Raw genomic sequence first — 15513 nt, 5'->3', positions numbered from 1 at the left:
AACCAACCGTGTCTTGGGCTGCGTGGCCAGCAGGGCAAGGGATAGGATTCTACCCTCTCCTCCTCCCTCGTGAGACCCCACCTGGAGCCCTGTGCTCAATTCTAGAATCCCCAACATAAGGATTCTGTTGGAATGGGTCCAGAGGAGGGCATGGAGATGATCTGAGGGCTGGAGCACCTCTGCTATGAGGACGGGCTGAGAGAGTTGGGGTTGCTCAGCCTGGAGAAGAGAAGGCTCTGAGGAGACCTTAGAGCAGCTGAAAGGGCCTCCAGGAAAGCTGGGGAAAGGCTCTTGAGCAGGGTTTGCAGGGATAGGACAAGGGAAAATGTGGTATTTTTGGAACTAGATGATTGTTAGGGTCCCTTCCAACCCAAACCATCCTATGGTACAATATTTACAGCGTCCGGTTGCAGGCCAGGGGCCCCGGCTACCCCACGGGCTGAAGTCAGAATCCACTGCTGCCCTTTCACTGTTGAAGCTCCCACAGAGGTTCTGGAGGAGTTACCACCTCCACATCCTTCTTCATTCTGATGCAACTTGTCAGGAGCGCAGCAGGAAAGTGAACAACAACAACAAAAGGTGCTGCAGAAGTACCTGTACAAACATTCTGCCTTTACCCACGGCACCCGTCTAGCAGCAAACTGACAAATGGCTCCCGATACAGTTGCTTATTCAGCCAGAAACCCCCTTAGTCATCAGGTTCTTCCTCAGAAAGCAGAAGATCTTTATCCGACAGCTGGTCCGTGTTACTGGTACTGGTTGCATCCTCCTCATCCTCAGAGCTCCCATCACAGGATGTGTGGAACAGCCTCATCAGTTCTCTGAACCTGTGGGATACCTGAAGGAGGAGGGAAATCCACGATAATTAATGCCTAAAAGGTGGTACAAAGTGGAAATTGACTATTACAAAGTTCAGAGTGCTTTGTGATTGTGGTTTTTTTAATCATAGAATCATTTGGTTCAAAAAGACCTTTGAGATCTTTAAGTCCAACCATCCCTGTCCACTACTAAACCATCTCTGAACACTTCACCTACTCATCTTTTAAATCCCTCCAACCATTCAACCACTTCCCTATACAGCCCCTTCCACGTCCCGAGAACCCTTTCAGTGAAGAAATCTTTCCCCATATCCAATCCAAAGCTCCCTCAGTGCAACTCGAGGGAGCCTTTTCCTCTCGTCCTGAATGTAAAAGCAGGGTTTATGCAAGATTTAATTGGAAAGAGGAATGGAAGAGCACTAGTTGTTCTATTTTCTTTGGAAGAACAGTTCTATTCTACTGATTTGCAAGTAAAATACTGGCAGTTTGGGGAGATTCCTGGGCAGTGCCATGGGGAGGGCTGGGAAAAACTGACTCCTCATCCAGCAGTCAAAGGCTGACGACTCAAGTCACAGTCACCGAAACAACACTGGTACCAAACCGAAAGCTGGAACATCGGTGGTGATGTTGTAAAAGAAATGTTGCAGTTGTGATTTTTGGCTCCACCAGAAGAGATCAAGGTTTGGTTTGGGTTTTTTTTAATTGCAATTTGGATTCTTTCTCTCTGATGCAGCAAAGTCAAGTTTGGGAGGCAAATATGACAACAAACCTTCCCCTTTCTCTCCCCTTCCCAGCCCTTTCCTTGCGGGAGACGCAAGTGCTCCCAAATCAGCCCCTCACCTCATTCGCAGTCTTGTTGCCCAGCTTCAGCGAGATGGCCTGGAAGGTTTCTGGATGGGCTCCCTTCTCCTGGCAGGTGGTGAGGATGACCCTGTCAGCCTCCCTGCAAAGCAGCACAAGGGTTACAGAAGAAGCCAAAAACAAGCGTTGGCACACATCAACCACCACGAGAGGCTGTTCCCAGGGAAAGATAACGATCATAGAATCATAGAATAATCTGAGTTGGAAGGGACCTTAAAGATCATCTAGTTCCTCCTGCCACGGGGGCAAGGACATCTCCCACTGGATCAGGCTGCCCAAGGCCCATCCAACCTGGCCTTTAACGCCTCCAGGGGGATGGGGCAGCCACAACCTCCCTGGGCAACCTGGGCCTCATGACCCTCATCACGAAGAAATTCTTCCTGATGTCCAGTCTAAGCCTGCCCCTCTCCAGTTTATCCCCATTGCCCCTTGTCCTATCACCACAAGCCTTTGTGAACAGCCCCTCCCCAGCTTTCTTGGAGCCCCTTCAGGTACTGGAAGGTCACTATAAGGTCTACTCAGAGCCTTCTCTTCTCCAAGCTGAACAACCCCAACTCTCTCAGCCTGTCTTCCTGTGCTCAAGCCCTTGGATCATCCTTGTAGCCTCCTCTGGACCCGTTCCAACAGCTCCATCACCTTATGTTGAGGATTCCAGAACTGGACCCAGTCCTCCAGATGAGGTCTCAACAAGAGAGGAACAGAGGGGCAGAATCGCCTCCCTTATAGAGGTTCCTTTACTGCCCTTACCACCTCGAATCCCAAGCTAGATCTCAAAGCTCCAATTGTTATGCTTTCTGAAGGAGAAAAAAAAAATTCTTTCCCAGCCTTGAGTGCTACAATGATCGCACTGTAATGAGCAGGCGGCTTCTCACAGGACCAGGGTGGCAGCTGTGATGGACCATAGTTAGAGGAGAAAGGCAGGAATATTCAAAGAGGGGTAGGCAGAAAATGTTAGAAAACAGGAATACAAAATGGAAATAAAGAATACTCCGTAATACGAAAGCTGAACACAGGAAGGATGCGAGGTGCAGTTCAGGCAGATGTACCTGGTCCAGAGGACAACCTTCTCCCCAGTCGAGCTGACTTTGCTGTTCTTGGCACACACGGTTGCTTCTGTGACTCGTTGCTGTTGCTGCTCCTCTTCCTTCTGCCCCGGGGAGGCCATAACCGCTCTGTATTCCAGCTGCTCAGAATGCTGAGGCATCTGGAAGCAGTTGTTTGCATCTGACTTTAATCTGCTCTCAGGAGGAGTTCCAGCACAGCCCGTATCATCTGCTTCCAGAACGCCGTTATCAGGGGACCGCGACCCGCCGCTCTTACCCAGCGGTGGTTTTCTACTCACTGTTACCCAACCCTGCTTTGCGTCACGTTTGCCTTCTAGAGGCAAAGGTGGTCCCTCAAAGTCTTTCAGCCCCCATTTTGAAGCATGACCAAAGGCAGCGAGTTTATCCGATGAATCAGAATGAAGCTCTTCAGTCTGACACGAACTCTTACAGGGAGAGGACCCAGCTCCCATTAAACCTTTTCCTGCAGCAGAACAAGGCAGTGGCAGCAGACCCCCCCTCGGGCCAAAGGCATTGGCGTGGCCTTGATGCTGCTGGTTTAGCCCCTCGTTCTTAGTTCCCATGGGACAAGGGCAGTCTTTGGTTTCTTGAGGTAGTTCTAGAGCAGCTTTTTGTAGATGTGCCCACTTAGGGCCAGTGGCAGAAGAGTCCCTGTCCTTTACAGCATCCACAACAGCACTGCTGCAGGTTCCGTGAGCCTGGGCATCTGGCAGTGCAGCTTTTCCAGAGGACACATGTCTGCTAGAGGGGATCTTCCCTTCCAGATGAGATCCTGATAACAAACACAAAAAAGTTTAGACCAGCTGTTAGTCAGAAAAACTTCTGGAGTGTTTATCAATTTACTTAAGAGATTTTTTTTTTTAATGATTTTTATCATTATCTGTAAATAAGAAGACAGTTCAGGGGCAGCTTTGTAATTCTAGCTGCAGTTTCCCCACCCTGGCAGCACCCCACAGCCTATTTTGTCACTGCTGTACCAGACTGAGGGGGGGGGGGGGAAAAAAAGTAACGTGAAGGAGATCATTTAAAGGACAACTAGAGAGATGGGGAGCTTGAATTGCTGTGCTAAAATGAAAACAGAAAAACAAACAGTGTCATGGACTGGCAATACTGGGAATTTCACTGGAATGCAAGCATGGGAAGCTTAAATGGAGCAAATGTTCTGAAAAGAGGAGAATAAAATATACCTTTAGACAGGAGAGCTTTTTTTCTTGGAGGGAACGCTCTGGATAGAAGTGTATTTTGAGCACCTCTAGTGGGATGTCTGTGCCCATGGCAGGGCTTAGAACTGAATGAGCTTTAAGGTCCCTTCCAACCCAAACCATTCCGATTCCATGATCCAGAAAGGAAAAACGCAAGACAAAAAAGTTCTCATGTGCTCAGTAAATCTGCATGAGAAGGTCCTGTGCCTCTTTCCATGGGTGTGAGCCAGTCTGGAGATGAACGATACACCCAGCCATCCACAAGGCTCCCACATACCTGAAGCCAGAGAGTCGATTTTCCTAGATACGGCTTTTGTTCTGCTCTGCACATCCTCTCCCTCATCTCTGTTCTCCAGGCTTTCTTCTGCAGGTTCCTTTAGCATCATGGAATCCTTCCCTTCAGGCTGAGGACTCGATTCTTGATGAACAAGGCTGGCAGTCAGCTCGTGAGAATCTTTATTTTTGTAATATTTGTTTTCACACACCTGCAGATCAATCAATACACAGGCAAATCAATACAATTCGAGGCATGGGGTATCAACCCAAACCTCACACCTCGGTCACTGCCTCCTATGTATCCCTTGGCCCTAAGAAAAGCTTCACTTTGGGAACGTGTTTGGAGTTGTTTAGCCTTGAGGAAAGGAGGCTGAGGGGAGACCTTATTGCTCTCCACAACAACCTGAAAAGAGGGTGTAGAGAGGAGGGAGCTGGGCTCTTCTCCCAAGGTGATAGGACAAGGGGGAACAGCCTCAAGCTGCGCCCCAGGAGGGTCAGACTGGACATCAGGAAGAAATTTTTCACAGAAAGGATCATCAGGCACTGGCAGAGGCTGCCCAGGGACGGGGTGGAGTCCCCATCCCTGGAGGTATTTAAACAACGGCTAGACGAGGTGCTCAGGGACGTGGTTTAGTGGCAGATGGGTATGGTTGGACTCAATCATCCAAGAGGTCTTTTCCAACCTGGTGATTCTATGATTTAGAAAGCTGAATCTTTATTAGTGCTGTGAACGGGCACAGTTCTTTTCACACAGTGGCTACACAAGCTTCTTCCACTAAAAAAAGCTTATCCTTAATGCCCAAATTAACAGCACTCAGCACGGCAAGGAGGGGCAGGAGGAAGTGAGCAAGAGACAAATAGGAAGGCCAGGTAGTGCAGTCAAGGCTCCAAAGAGCAATTCTGGTATTATTTGATTTACTTTCTTCCTGCACATGTTATTTTGGGGACACGAGGCACAGGGCTTGACAGATCATCAGAAATGGGGGTGTCAGCAAGGCTCTGCTCCCACTCACCGCTCCGATAACTCAGCCTATTTGCTAACCTTACTACTGCAATGGCTGCAGGTCCTCCTTTTGCTCTTCTTTAGCTTGAGATCACTACTCCCTTCGTGGCAGGAACACGAACATTCCTTCATCCCATCTACCCACTCGACCTCCTGAAAACAAACATACTGCAGCTGACAACCGCGCACAGACACAGAGGTGACAGTCAGGGGAAGGCAAACGCCAGCGGGAGTCGGGAAGGGCTGAGGGACACTCTGCGCACACCCAGAGAACTAAAGCAACTTGCTAGCAAGCAAAGCACAGCAGAAACATTTCAATCCCCTTTCTTCAAATCTTTTTAAGCAGTTGCCATGTAAAGACACATTTATCCTCGCGGGCATGCATTTGCTCAGAGTCCAGATATGTGGACTAGTGAGATACCCCAGGCCCACTTTGTCATTGTTCTGGCCTCCGATCTCTTTCCGCTTCTTATTTTTGGAGGCTGCATGCATCTTGGGTGGTTCATCCTCCTCTTCTACATCTGGCAAAGACACCTCCTCAAACCCATCAAACTGCAAAAAAAAAAGAAACACACAACAACTGCTCTATTGTGACAGAGCAAGGTTTGTTTTCCCCATGAATTTCTTAACATTGAGCTCAGTTCCAGGACATGACCAGCTCAATTCTGTTCGAGGAAACAAATGCTGTAAAAAAAGGGTGAAAAAAACTTTGCTTCTACCCACCAGCAGCTCTCCCACCCTGCAGCTTCCCTCTCACTGGAAACGCAGCCTTATTTGAGTTCAAATTCAAACATTTCTAGCATCTCTGCTTTTATCTTTTTTTGGTCTTAGGGAAAAGATTGCTCCACCTCATATTCCTTCTCTTCCGTCCAGTGGATCTCCTCAAAATCTCCCATGCGGCTGGCTGAGGGCCGTAAGTGATCAAAGAAAACTGAGAACTCATCCTGCAAGTGGTCATGTCCTTTCAACAGCTGCCACATTTGAGTCTTCAGCTGAAAGAGAGAGATACATCAAGGCTTAGTAGAGCTCCAGGATGGATGTTTATGCTTGCATTGGTACTACCTCATGAATATTTTGAGCTCATTCCACACCCAGCCATCAAATTACTAGAAAAATATCCCTCCAAAACTCTCAGCAGACTCTGTCCGAGGCACTGAGCTACAATTTCACTGCAAGGCAAGAAAAGCAAAGTGAAGGTAGGAGAGATGAGACTCACACAGGCCAGTTAATTGTAAAGCCATTCAGAAAGGCAGCTTCAATTCTCTATCACACCCCAGAGGGGATCGCACCCACTAAACTCTTTTGGTTACAGCACACAGGACAGGGAAGAAGAGCAGCTCACTGTATTTTGAGCAAAAGGAGATGGCTGGATGCCTGGTTACCTCTGCAATCTCCTGGGGGAGGCAGTCTGCACAGCTCTGCAGAACTTTGATGATCTTTTGATGGTGGGCAGGATTTTCAGCAAAACAGATCTCCAGCTGCCTGAGGAACTTCCGGCTTTTTTCAAACGCTTGCTGCTCTTCAAACTGACCAAAAGAAAGAATCACCTCTCATGTTCAAGAATGTATTTCCAAACATCTCTAATTGGCTTAAGCAAGCCATAAAATGCCCATCTTGCTATTTGTTTTCCATTTGTAGCGACACCCATTGCAGAACCGGGAAGAGGTGGAGGAAGAGCAACAAGACAAGGTGAGCAATAAAGTTTTGCTTCCACCCTGCGCATGCAAGATATGTTCTTTCTGGATTTTCCTAACAGGTGAAAGCCTGTCTTAGAAAGCGGAAGGCTGATCTGTGAGTAGAGGGAACCACTTCCCTTGCTGTATCTGAACTTAGAATCGTGGAATGGGTTGGGTCGGAAGGGATTCACCCAGTTCCACCACCTGCCATGGGCAGGGACACCTTCCACTGGATCAGGGGCTCCAAGACTCATCCAATCTGGCCTGGAGCACCTCCAGGGATGAGGCAGCCGCAGCTTCTGTGGGCAACCTGGGCCAGGGCCTCACTGCCCTCACAGTAACACATTTCTTCCTAAGATCTCATCTAAATCTTCCCCTGTTCAGACTAGAATTGTTCCCCCTCATCCTGTCCCTGCACTCCCTTTGTCACTGCAGGCAGGTTCTTTGATGTAACTCTGAAAGGCTGATTCTGTACTGAGGTGGATGTTGGTCTCTAAGTGACAGGCAACAGAGTGAGAGGAAACGGCCTCAAGTAGCTCCAGGGGAGGTTCAGATTAGGCATCAGGAAAGCTTTCTTCACCAAAAGGGTTCTCAGGCACTGGAACAGGCTGCCCAGGGAGGTGGTTGAATCACCAACCCTGGAGGACAAAGTGCTCCGAGATGGTTCAATAGTGGACAGATATGGTTGGACCCAACAATCTCAAAGGTCTTTTCCAACCAAGTGATTCTATGATTGACAGTAATACTTGGCACAAAGACGGAAAACAAACTCTATAGACTTTTCAGTTCAGATTAATAAACCAGCAAGGTAAGTAAATGATTTGTCATCTGTTTACTCTTCTTGCCCTAAGAAGAATTCCTTATTCTTTCACTCCCACATGCATTCGTATTATCTCCTTAAAATCTGGTCTCCTTTCATTCTACCTACCAGCCCACACTCCAGAGCTTGTTCCGGTAAAAGAAAGGCAGCAAAATCTGTGAGCAGCTGTGGCCAGTCATGCAATAGTTTCTGTAGAGTGGAATAGAGATCCACGGCTGTTCGCTTGTCTGTGCTAATCTCGAACTCATAGATGACACGAAGGAAGTCTTCATACTTCCCAGGAATGTGCTGCAGGGCTTCACGCACCTGCAAAGAGCAACAGGCCTTTACTGGACTACATAACATCAATTTAACATTAATACAGTACTCTTTCATCTCCTGCTCCTCAGAATTTGCACTGTGCTACCAGTTTTGTTGAGCCAACACCAAGCCTCTTCCTTCAAGATAAATTTGAACTGAGAGAAAGGAACCAAATCCAAGATGATTATGAAATTCTGCAATGAAGACAGATCCAGTGTTGTGACAGATAGGGGGTTGCCTGCAGCTAAGCACCCCACAGCCACTCCTTCCCCACCTCCATAGGCAGGAGACTGGAGGAAGAGCAAAGGCAAGGAAACAGCTCAGTAACTAAAGGGCCACCATATGGGGTGCTACAAAGAAAGGTAACTCCACGAAGCTCCAGCACACCGAGATCAACCTGGCAGGTATGTGGCTCAGGCATCAACTGTGTTAGAAGACTCAGAGAGTGTCCGATGTTCCCATTCGTGGATCACATACTGGTCTGGCTTACCCTGGTCAGATAGGCTTGGGCAAACGCTAGATCCTTCTGCTCCCGCAGGGGATCTCTCTCCAGGATGTCTTCATCATACAAGAGGAGCAGCTTGGATGTATCTTTGCTAGCACGAGCCCGTCCCCTCTTATTTCTGGTTCTGTGGGAGCTCTTGCTCTTCCCAGGGGCTTTCATATTTTCTCCTGTGAGGAAGCACAACGCAAGTTGTATCAAGACTTTCTGTATGTTCCCTGGGCTGGCAGAGAGCTGCTTCTACATCAATATCACGCTAGAATACTCGGGTTTCAGAGTTAGCAAGGAGTTAACTGTCAGTGTACAAACAATACACTTCTCGCTCACGTTCACATTATAACAAAAATTCAATCTAACAAACATTTGACCAGTTAATGGTGTTCTTATACAGGTATTGGGTATTAGCAGACACAAACCACAAATCTTATGCCTGCAAACAGGGCCATGAAGATGATACAAGGGCAGGATGAAGAGAGTTGGGTTGTTGAGCCTGGAGAAGACAAGATTCCGGGGAGACCCTAGAGCAACTTCCAGTATTGAAAGGGGTTCCACAAAAACCGTGGAGTGACTTTTTACAAGGGCCTGGAGCGACAGAACGAGGGGGGATGGCTTTAAATTGGAAGAGGGAAGATTCAGATGAGACATTAAGAAGTAATGTTTTGCTGTGAGGGTGGGGAGGCCCTGGCCCAGGTTGCCCAGAGCAGTGGTGGCTGCCCCATCCCTGGAGGGGTTCAAGGCCAGGTTGGATGGCGCTCGGAGCCCCTGAGCCAGTGGGAGGTGTCCCTGCCCACACCAGGGGGTAGAAACAGATAATCTTTAAGGTCCCTTCCAACCCAAATCATTTCAGGATTCTACAATTCTATGAAATTCTTGAAGCATAAATGTATCACGTTGGCCTGAAGACGCTCGGTTCACCTGCACAAGGGCTCCACTGGTGGGAGCTGTTCTCAAAGAACTGTGACTGCGTTGCAGAATTTAATTTCCAAGCGGAAAGCATCATTAAGCTCAAACCTGCCAAATGAAATTAAACCCAGACAGAGCTTCCCCATCATTTTGCTTTCAATGCAGAGAGCAGCTCCATTTCCTCATGTATCAAAAGCATCCCACAGAACATACCTGCCGGCATCCGGTGAGCTTCTACCTGTGGGGTTGTCTTTGTCAAGGTGAAGGCAGATTTCGGTTCTTCTGAGGTATCACCACACGTTTCATCATCTTTCTGTAAACTCTCTATTCCTTCCACTTCCTCCTCCTCCTCTTCCTCAGGCTCAGAGTTCTCTTCCTGGGAATTGTCTTCTTCAGAGTCTCCCTCTTGGCTTAAACGTCTCTCTGTTGCAAGCCAAGTAAGTTTTTCCATTGTCTCCTTAGGAAGGAACAACAGAAAAACAGCACATTGTTTCTTTTAGTGTTTATTTTAACGTTATTCAGCAACCAGCTCACTCCATCAGAATCCTAACAGCCAGCCGCACAGACCAACATCTCCCAGCCCCAGGATTCTACAGAAAGGGCAGAACTCAATAACCACCAGAATTGCCTGGCTTTGTATCCCCGACAATATTAAATTGAAGAATCTGCCAATCAAGTTCGACAGGATTCCTTAATGATCATATTTCTTCTTCAAGGCTGGCAGGAATTGTGACCTGGAAATAATTTTCCCTTAAAGACATGTTGTTTAAGCACAGCCTCAACTGATGAAGCCTTTACAGCTCGAGACTGCAAGATATTCCTTTAGCTTGGATTTGCTATCACATAGTCCAGCTTTAACTGGATCCAATTTGTGACTTGCCCTGACCCAATGAGGGTTTCAGGACGCCCATATTTGTTTTCAGTAAGTTCTTTTACAATCATAGACTCATGGAATAGTTTGGGTTGGAAGGGACCTTAAAGATCATCCAGTCCCACCCCATGCCATGGGCAGGGACACCTCCCACTGAACCAGGCTGCTCAAGACCTCATCCAACCTGGCCTTGAACACCTCCAGGGATGGGGCACCCACAGCTTCCCTGGGCTTGGGTCAAGGCCTCACTACCCTCACAGCAGAACGTTTCTTCCTAATGTCTGATCTAAAACCTTCCCCTTCCAATTTAAAGCCCTTCCCCCTCGTCTTACCACTTGTAAAAAGTCCCTCCCCAGTCTTGTAAGCCTTCTTCAGGTACTGGAAAGTTGCTTTAAGGTGACCCCTTAGAAGTTCTGTTTGCTTTTACCTGAAGCTCTGGCACTGAAAGAATTGATTCTTCCGAGGCTGATGACATTTCTTCATCCTCATCTTGTGTGAAGTCATCAAAGTCATCTTCTTCCTCCTCCTCTTGTCCTTCTCTCTCTCCTCCAGTTTCAGGGCCAGCTGGTGTCCCAACGGATTGGCCATCTATACTGGAGGAATCCTCTGGCCTTCCCAGCGGGCTACTGAATTCTGCCTCCACATCTGCTGTGTAAGAAAGATTCTTTGGAGACTCACTACTTACTTGTGGTCCAGCAACAGCACCTGCATCCATCTGCTGCTCGCCGTGGGGAGAAGACCGCAAGGCCCACCCTTGTCCTTCTCCCTTCTCATCACACGACATATGCTCCTTTTTCATTTCTTTCAGGTCATTTGAACATGAACATGCAACCTCCATGTCCAGCTCCTGGCCAAGGTCCAGCATGAATTCCTCCTTCACTTCAGTAGATACAAGATTTCTCTTCAGTACTGGATTTACTTCCTTGGTAGCATCATTTGAATCCTCGGGTTCACTTTTCACCGTTTCATCTGGATCTTCTAAACGAGGCAAAAGCTCCACAGGCAATGGCTCAGAAGCGCTTTCATCTCCTCCCACCACTGTCCAGCTGCAGCAGTCACTCTTATTCACCTTTTCCTGAGCACCAGTGTTTGAATTGGCAGGATTTGTACCACACTCCTCCGCAGGGGAGGCAGTGGTGCAGGAAACGTACAGCTCAGAGGGTTCAGCCTTGGGCTCTGCCGTGGAATAGGAATTTTTGCTGTTTCCAGCAGGGCAGGAAGAAACCAGATTCAGCTGGTCTTCATTTTCACCAATAGAAGATGCAGAAAGACCAACAGGGTTAGGAGAAACTATCAGTGAAGGGATGGAAGAAGTCACTAGAGGCTGATTTAATGGACAGGGGAAAGGGGATGGATTTACCAGTAAGGTTGTAACTGGAATAGCCTGAGTGCCTCTAGCAACTGTTGGATTTATGGGCTGGATCATATTGCAGCCATTGCCGATATTGACCACCTTCACTGTGGTAGCAGGCACAGTAAGGATGACAGGAGAGGGCTGAATCAAAGGTGAAGTCTTTATCAGTGGGGCAGATTTTCCCCCTTTTTTCTTTTGGTACCCCTTACGGACACAAGGTTTGCGTATTTTTGATCCAGCCAAAGCTGGCAACATCAGTTTTGGCTGTAAAGTTACTGGATTTGGGGCCACGAGAGCTGGTGGTACAGCAGCTGGGAAAGCTTGTCTGGAGTCCGAATGCGAAGGGGAGAGCACATTCTGAAATTCCAAGCCATCCCCACTTCCTACCACTGTGGGAACACTCAAAGGCTGCACTCCCTGCACCGTCTGTGTAACTGTAGCTGGCTGGATAAGATGAGGTATCTGAACCATAACTTTGCTGGGAGGAGCTTCTGACTGGGACAACTTCACAGGTTCTTGCATGTTAATGGTGTTGGAACTGGGCTGCAGGCACGGATTTGGTCGAATGAGGACAGGCTTCAGAGCTGAAGACCTCTGCCTCCTCCATGCTCTCCTAGAGAAGCGATTGGCAAGGGGCTTTAAGGTCAATACCAGTCCCTTCGGCATGAGTAGAGGGTACTTTTCATCATATTCTGCATCTGAAGTTTCCTTTCCAGGCCCCATTAAGACAGAATCTGCATCAGGTGAACCTGGCATCTGCCTGGCATCTTCTGCCAATTGCTTCAATTCCCCCTGTATGGTGGGCAAGCTGGCCTGAAGGGAACAAGAGTTTGTTAGTCCAGTCCATTCATTCTTCTATCACCACCCTCAAAGCACCACAGAAGGTGACAGAGAACAACTTGCTTCTAAAGGTAGAGCATTTTTTATTTACTTTACTCTACTGTATATTACTTCATATTCATGAGTTTTACTCCAAAGCCTTCAAAAGAACCTGAGAACCTGAAAGAAACAGAACTGAACTGGTCTATAAAGGTTCTTTAAGTAAATACAAGATTTTCTGGGAAGGAAGCTTCACTGTAACAAAATGGACAACCAGACAACTCACTCTGGACCTTGGCTGTACAGAAAGAGAAAAACAGCCTGTCCAGGCTGAGAGAATTGGGGTTGGTCAGCCTGGAGAAGGGAAGGCTGTGGGGAGGCCTTATAGTGGTACCCCAGTACTGAAAGGGGCTCCGGGAAAGCTGGGGAGGGGCTCTTGAGCAGGGAGTGCAAGGAGATGGAATGGAGGGGAGATTTGAGATGAAATCTTAGGAGGAAATGTTTCGCTGTGAGGGTGGGGAAGCCCTGGCCCAGGTTGCCCAGAGTAGTGGTGGCTGCCCCATCCCTGGAGGAGTTCAAGGCCAGGTTGGATGGGGTTTGGGGCCCCTGAGCCAGTAGGAGGTGTCCCCGCCCATGGCAGGGGTGGAACTGGATGGGCTTTGAGGTCCCTTCCAACCCAAACTGTTCTGCGATTCTATGAAAAAAATAAACCCAAAGAAATCAACATCACAACAAAAAAAACTTAGATAGGACGCAGAAGAGCAGAAACTACCTTTAGCCAAAACGGCAGGCGATGTTCTTCTCTCTCCACAGGTGGTTTCCAATCGCTGGGCTGGATTTCCTCGCAGCACTTGAATAGAATGGGTAACTGCTTTGTCTTTTTGTAGTACTGTGTGAAGAGAACGCAAGACAAGATGATTGCGGTGAGCTCACCTGTGCAATAACTGCTGGGATGCAGGACAAAGATGGTGCTGTGCAGGTACGTTCGTATGAATAAAGTGATTCTCAGCCCTGCTGCTTCAATAAGACACAGAAACATTGCAGAAACATTGCATTACAAACATTCCTATAGAAAGCAAGGCCATCCTGGAGCCGGTGGAGACGTAAGTAAAAGAGGTCACACCTGCAGGAAGGGGTGGACAGGAGAGGTGACCCCAAAGTGATAACAGAGGATTCCAACCCATACATGTCATACTCGGGATAAAACTGAGTGATCACTAGGATCAGGCTCTCCTCTTTGATGGCCGATGAGGCCCTCATCTGTCTCTGTTTGTGTCTGTTCCTGGATCTGTGCTTTCCTGAATGCTGTTACTGAGGCCAGCGCGGACCCTTTCCCTCGTGTCCCCTCTGCAGCATCCGTGGTGACAGAGCCATCAAGGGGTAGGGGCACAATTTCATATATTGGTATATATTTTATTACTTTCTTATTATTTTCATTATTATTAATTATTATTATTATTTCATTTCAAACTGTAGTTTTCCTTTCCAACCTGCAAGTCTTCTCTCATTTCCCTTTCCCTGGGAGCGAGCAGGGAACTGGGAGCCCAACTGCTTGGTTTTCAGCTGCCAAAATTGGCCGGGCTGGGACTAAACCATGACATACAGAGAGATTCTTGGAATAAACAGCACTTCGCTTCTTGTGTAATGAACACCAACGAGATACATAACTCTGATGAATACCAAACACCCACCTGAAGGCATCACTTACTCGAATGATATTGTCAGGGGCTCGATTCATATTGAGATTCTTGATCCGTACTGTAAGCTGGTGGGCAGTTTTTGTTGGCAAGAGATATTTGCTGATCAAAGGCTTTGGAAACTCCGTCCCTTCAAAATGTTTCAGACCTAAAGCCAATAAACTGAAGAGAGAAGGGCAAAAGATAAAGACAACACAGTCACTGGTCCCAGCCAGCATGGGTTTATAAGGGGAAGGTCCTGCCTGACAAGCTTAATTTCTAAACAAAGTTACCCACGGAGGTGACCAAGGAAAACCAGTTCATGTAATCATTTTGGATTTCACTAAGGTCTACGACACTGTCTCTCATGGTATCCTCCTAAACAAACTACCCTGCATTTAGCTGGATAAACACACAATGCAATGGGTGAACAATTGGCTGACAGGTCAGGCTCAAAGGGTAACAATAAATGAGGTTACACTGGGCTGGTGACCAGTGTCTAGCGGGGTTCCACAGCGATCCAGCTTTGGGCCAGTGCTCTTTAAAGTCTTCATAAATGAACTGGATTCAGCAGTTGATGGTTTAATGACTTGCTGATAACATGAAACTGGGGGGAGCTGTTGACACTTGACCACAGAGAGGCCTGCAGAGGGATGTGGACCAACTGGAGAGCTGGGCAGTCGCCAGCCACATGGAGTTTAACAAAGGCAAGTGTTGGATTTTGCACCAGGGACACAGCAATCCTGGCTCTCTACACAGCCTGGGGAGCGAGAGGCTGGAGAACAGCCCTGCCAAAACGGATCTGGGGGTTCTGGTTGATGACAAGTTGGATATGAGCCAGCAGCGCGTCCTGGTAGCCAAGGGGACAACTGTGTCCTAAGGGGCATCAAGCACAGCATCACCAGCCGGGTGAGGGAGGGGATTGTCCTGCTCTGATGCAACTCCACCTTGAGCACTGGGGGCAGTTTTGGGAGCCTCAGAATAAAAAGGATCTAAAGCTCCTGGAGAGCATCCAGAGGAGGGCACTGAGTTCAAGGGTTTAGAGGGCAAGGGTTTGACGAGTGGTTGAAGTCACTGGGTCTGTTCAGCCTGAAGGAGGCTGAGAGGAGACCTCATTGTGGTCACCAGCTTCCTCACAAGGGGAGGAGGAAGAGCAGGTGCTTAACTCTTCTCTCTGACCCCAGGGAACGGCAGGAAGATGCCAGGAGAGCGTTAGATTGGAAATTAGGAAAACATTCTTCCCCCAGAGGGTGGTGGACTGCAACAGCTACCCAGGGACAGTCACAGCCCCAAGCCTGACAACATTCCAGAAGCATTTGGACAACGTCCTAGGACCCACAGTGTGAAGGTTGGGGTGTCCTGTGCAAG

At 48.1% G+C, this 15513-nt stretch overlaps 1 protein-coding gene across 3 annotated transcripts in view; it reads right to left on the bottom strand.

Annotated features, from left to right (window-relative positions):
• Nucleotides 1-682: 682 nt before the first annotated feature.
• The window catches only part of GON4L (gon-4 like), a 31750-nt gene continuing 16919 nt past the window's right edge, over nucleotides 683-15513 (bottom strand). For 2 of the 3 annotated variants that reach the window (XM_054050649.1, XM_054050650.1), the window contains 14 exons: nucleotides 14178-14328; nucleotides 13242-13358; nucleotides 10724-12463; nucleotides 9639-9882; nucleotides 8511-8692; nucleotides 7829-8026; nucleotides 6607-6750; nucleotides 6073-6216; nucleotides 5657-5776; nucleotides 5264-5377; nucleotides 4223-4430; nucleotides 2726-3515; nucleotides 1659-1761; nucleotides 683-838 (listed from right to left, as the gene is read on the bottom strand). In XM_054050649.1, coding sequence (XP_053906624.1) covers nucleotides 689-838; nucleotides 1659-1761; nucleotides 2726-3515; nucleotides 4223-4430; nucleotides 5264-5377; nucleotides 5657-5776; nucleotides 6073-6216; nucleotides 6607-6750; nucleotides 7829-8026; nucleotides 8511-8692; nucleotides 9639-9882; nucleotides 10724-12463; nucleotides 13242-13358; nucleotides 14178-14328 — 4405 coding nt within the window. In that variant the 3' untranslated portion in view covers nucleotides 683-688. Of the gene's footprint in view, nucleotides 839-1658; nucleotides 1762-2725; nucleotides 3516-4222; nucleotides 4431-5263; nucleotides 5378-5645; nucleotides 5777-6072; nucleotides 6217-6606; nucleotides 6751-7828; nucleotides 8027-8510; nucleotides 8693-9638; nucleotides 9883-10723; nucleotides 12464-13241; nucleotides 13359-14177; nucleotides 14329-15513 lie in introns of those variants that run through there. The other variant, XR_008447319.1, reaches the window with a different exon arrangement.

This window comes from Cuculus canorus, chromosome 28, assembly GCF_017976375.1.
Source record: "Cuculus canorus isolate bCucCan1 chromosome 28, bCucCan1.pri, whole genome shotgun sequence".
Taxonomy (NCBI): Eukaryota; Metazoa; Chordata; class Aves; order Cuculiformes; family Cuculidae; genus Cuculus; species Cuculus canorus.
The sequence above is the reverse complement of the archived record's forward strand: the minus strand, read 5'-3'. Positions and strand labels throughout refer to the sequence as shown.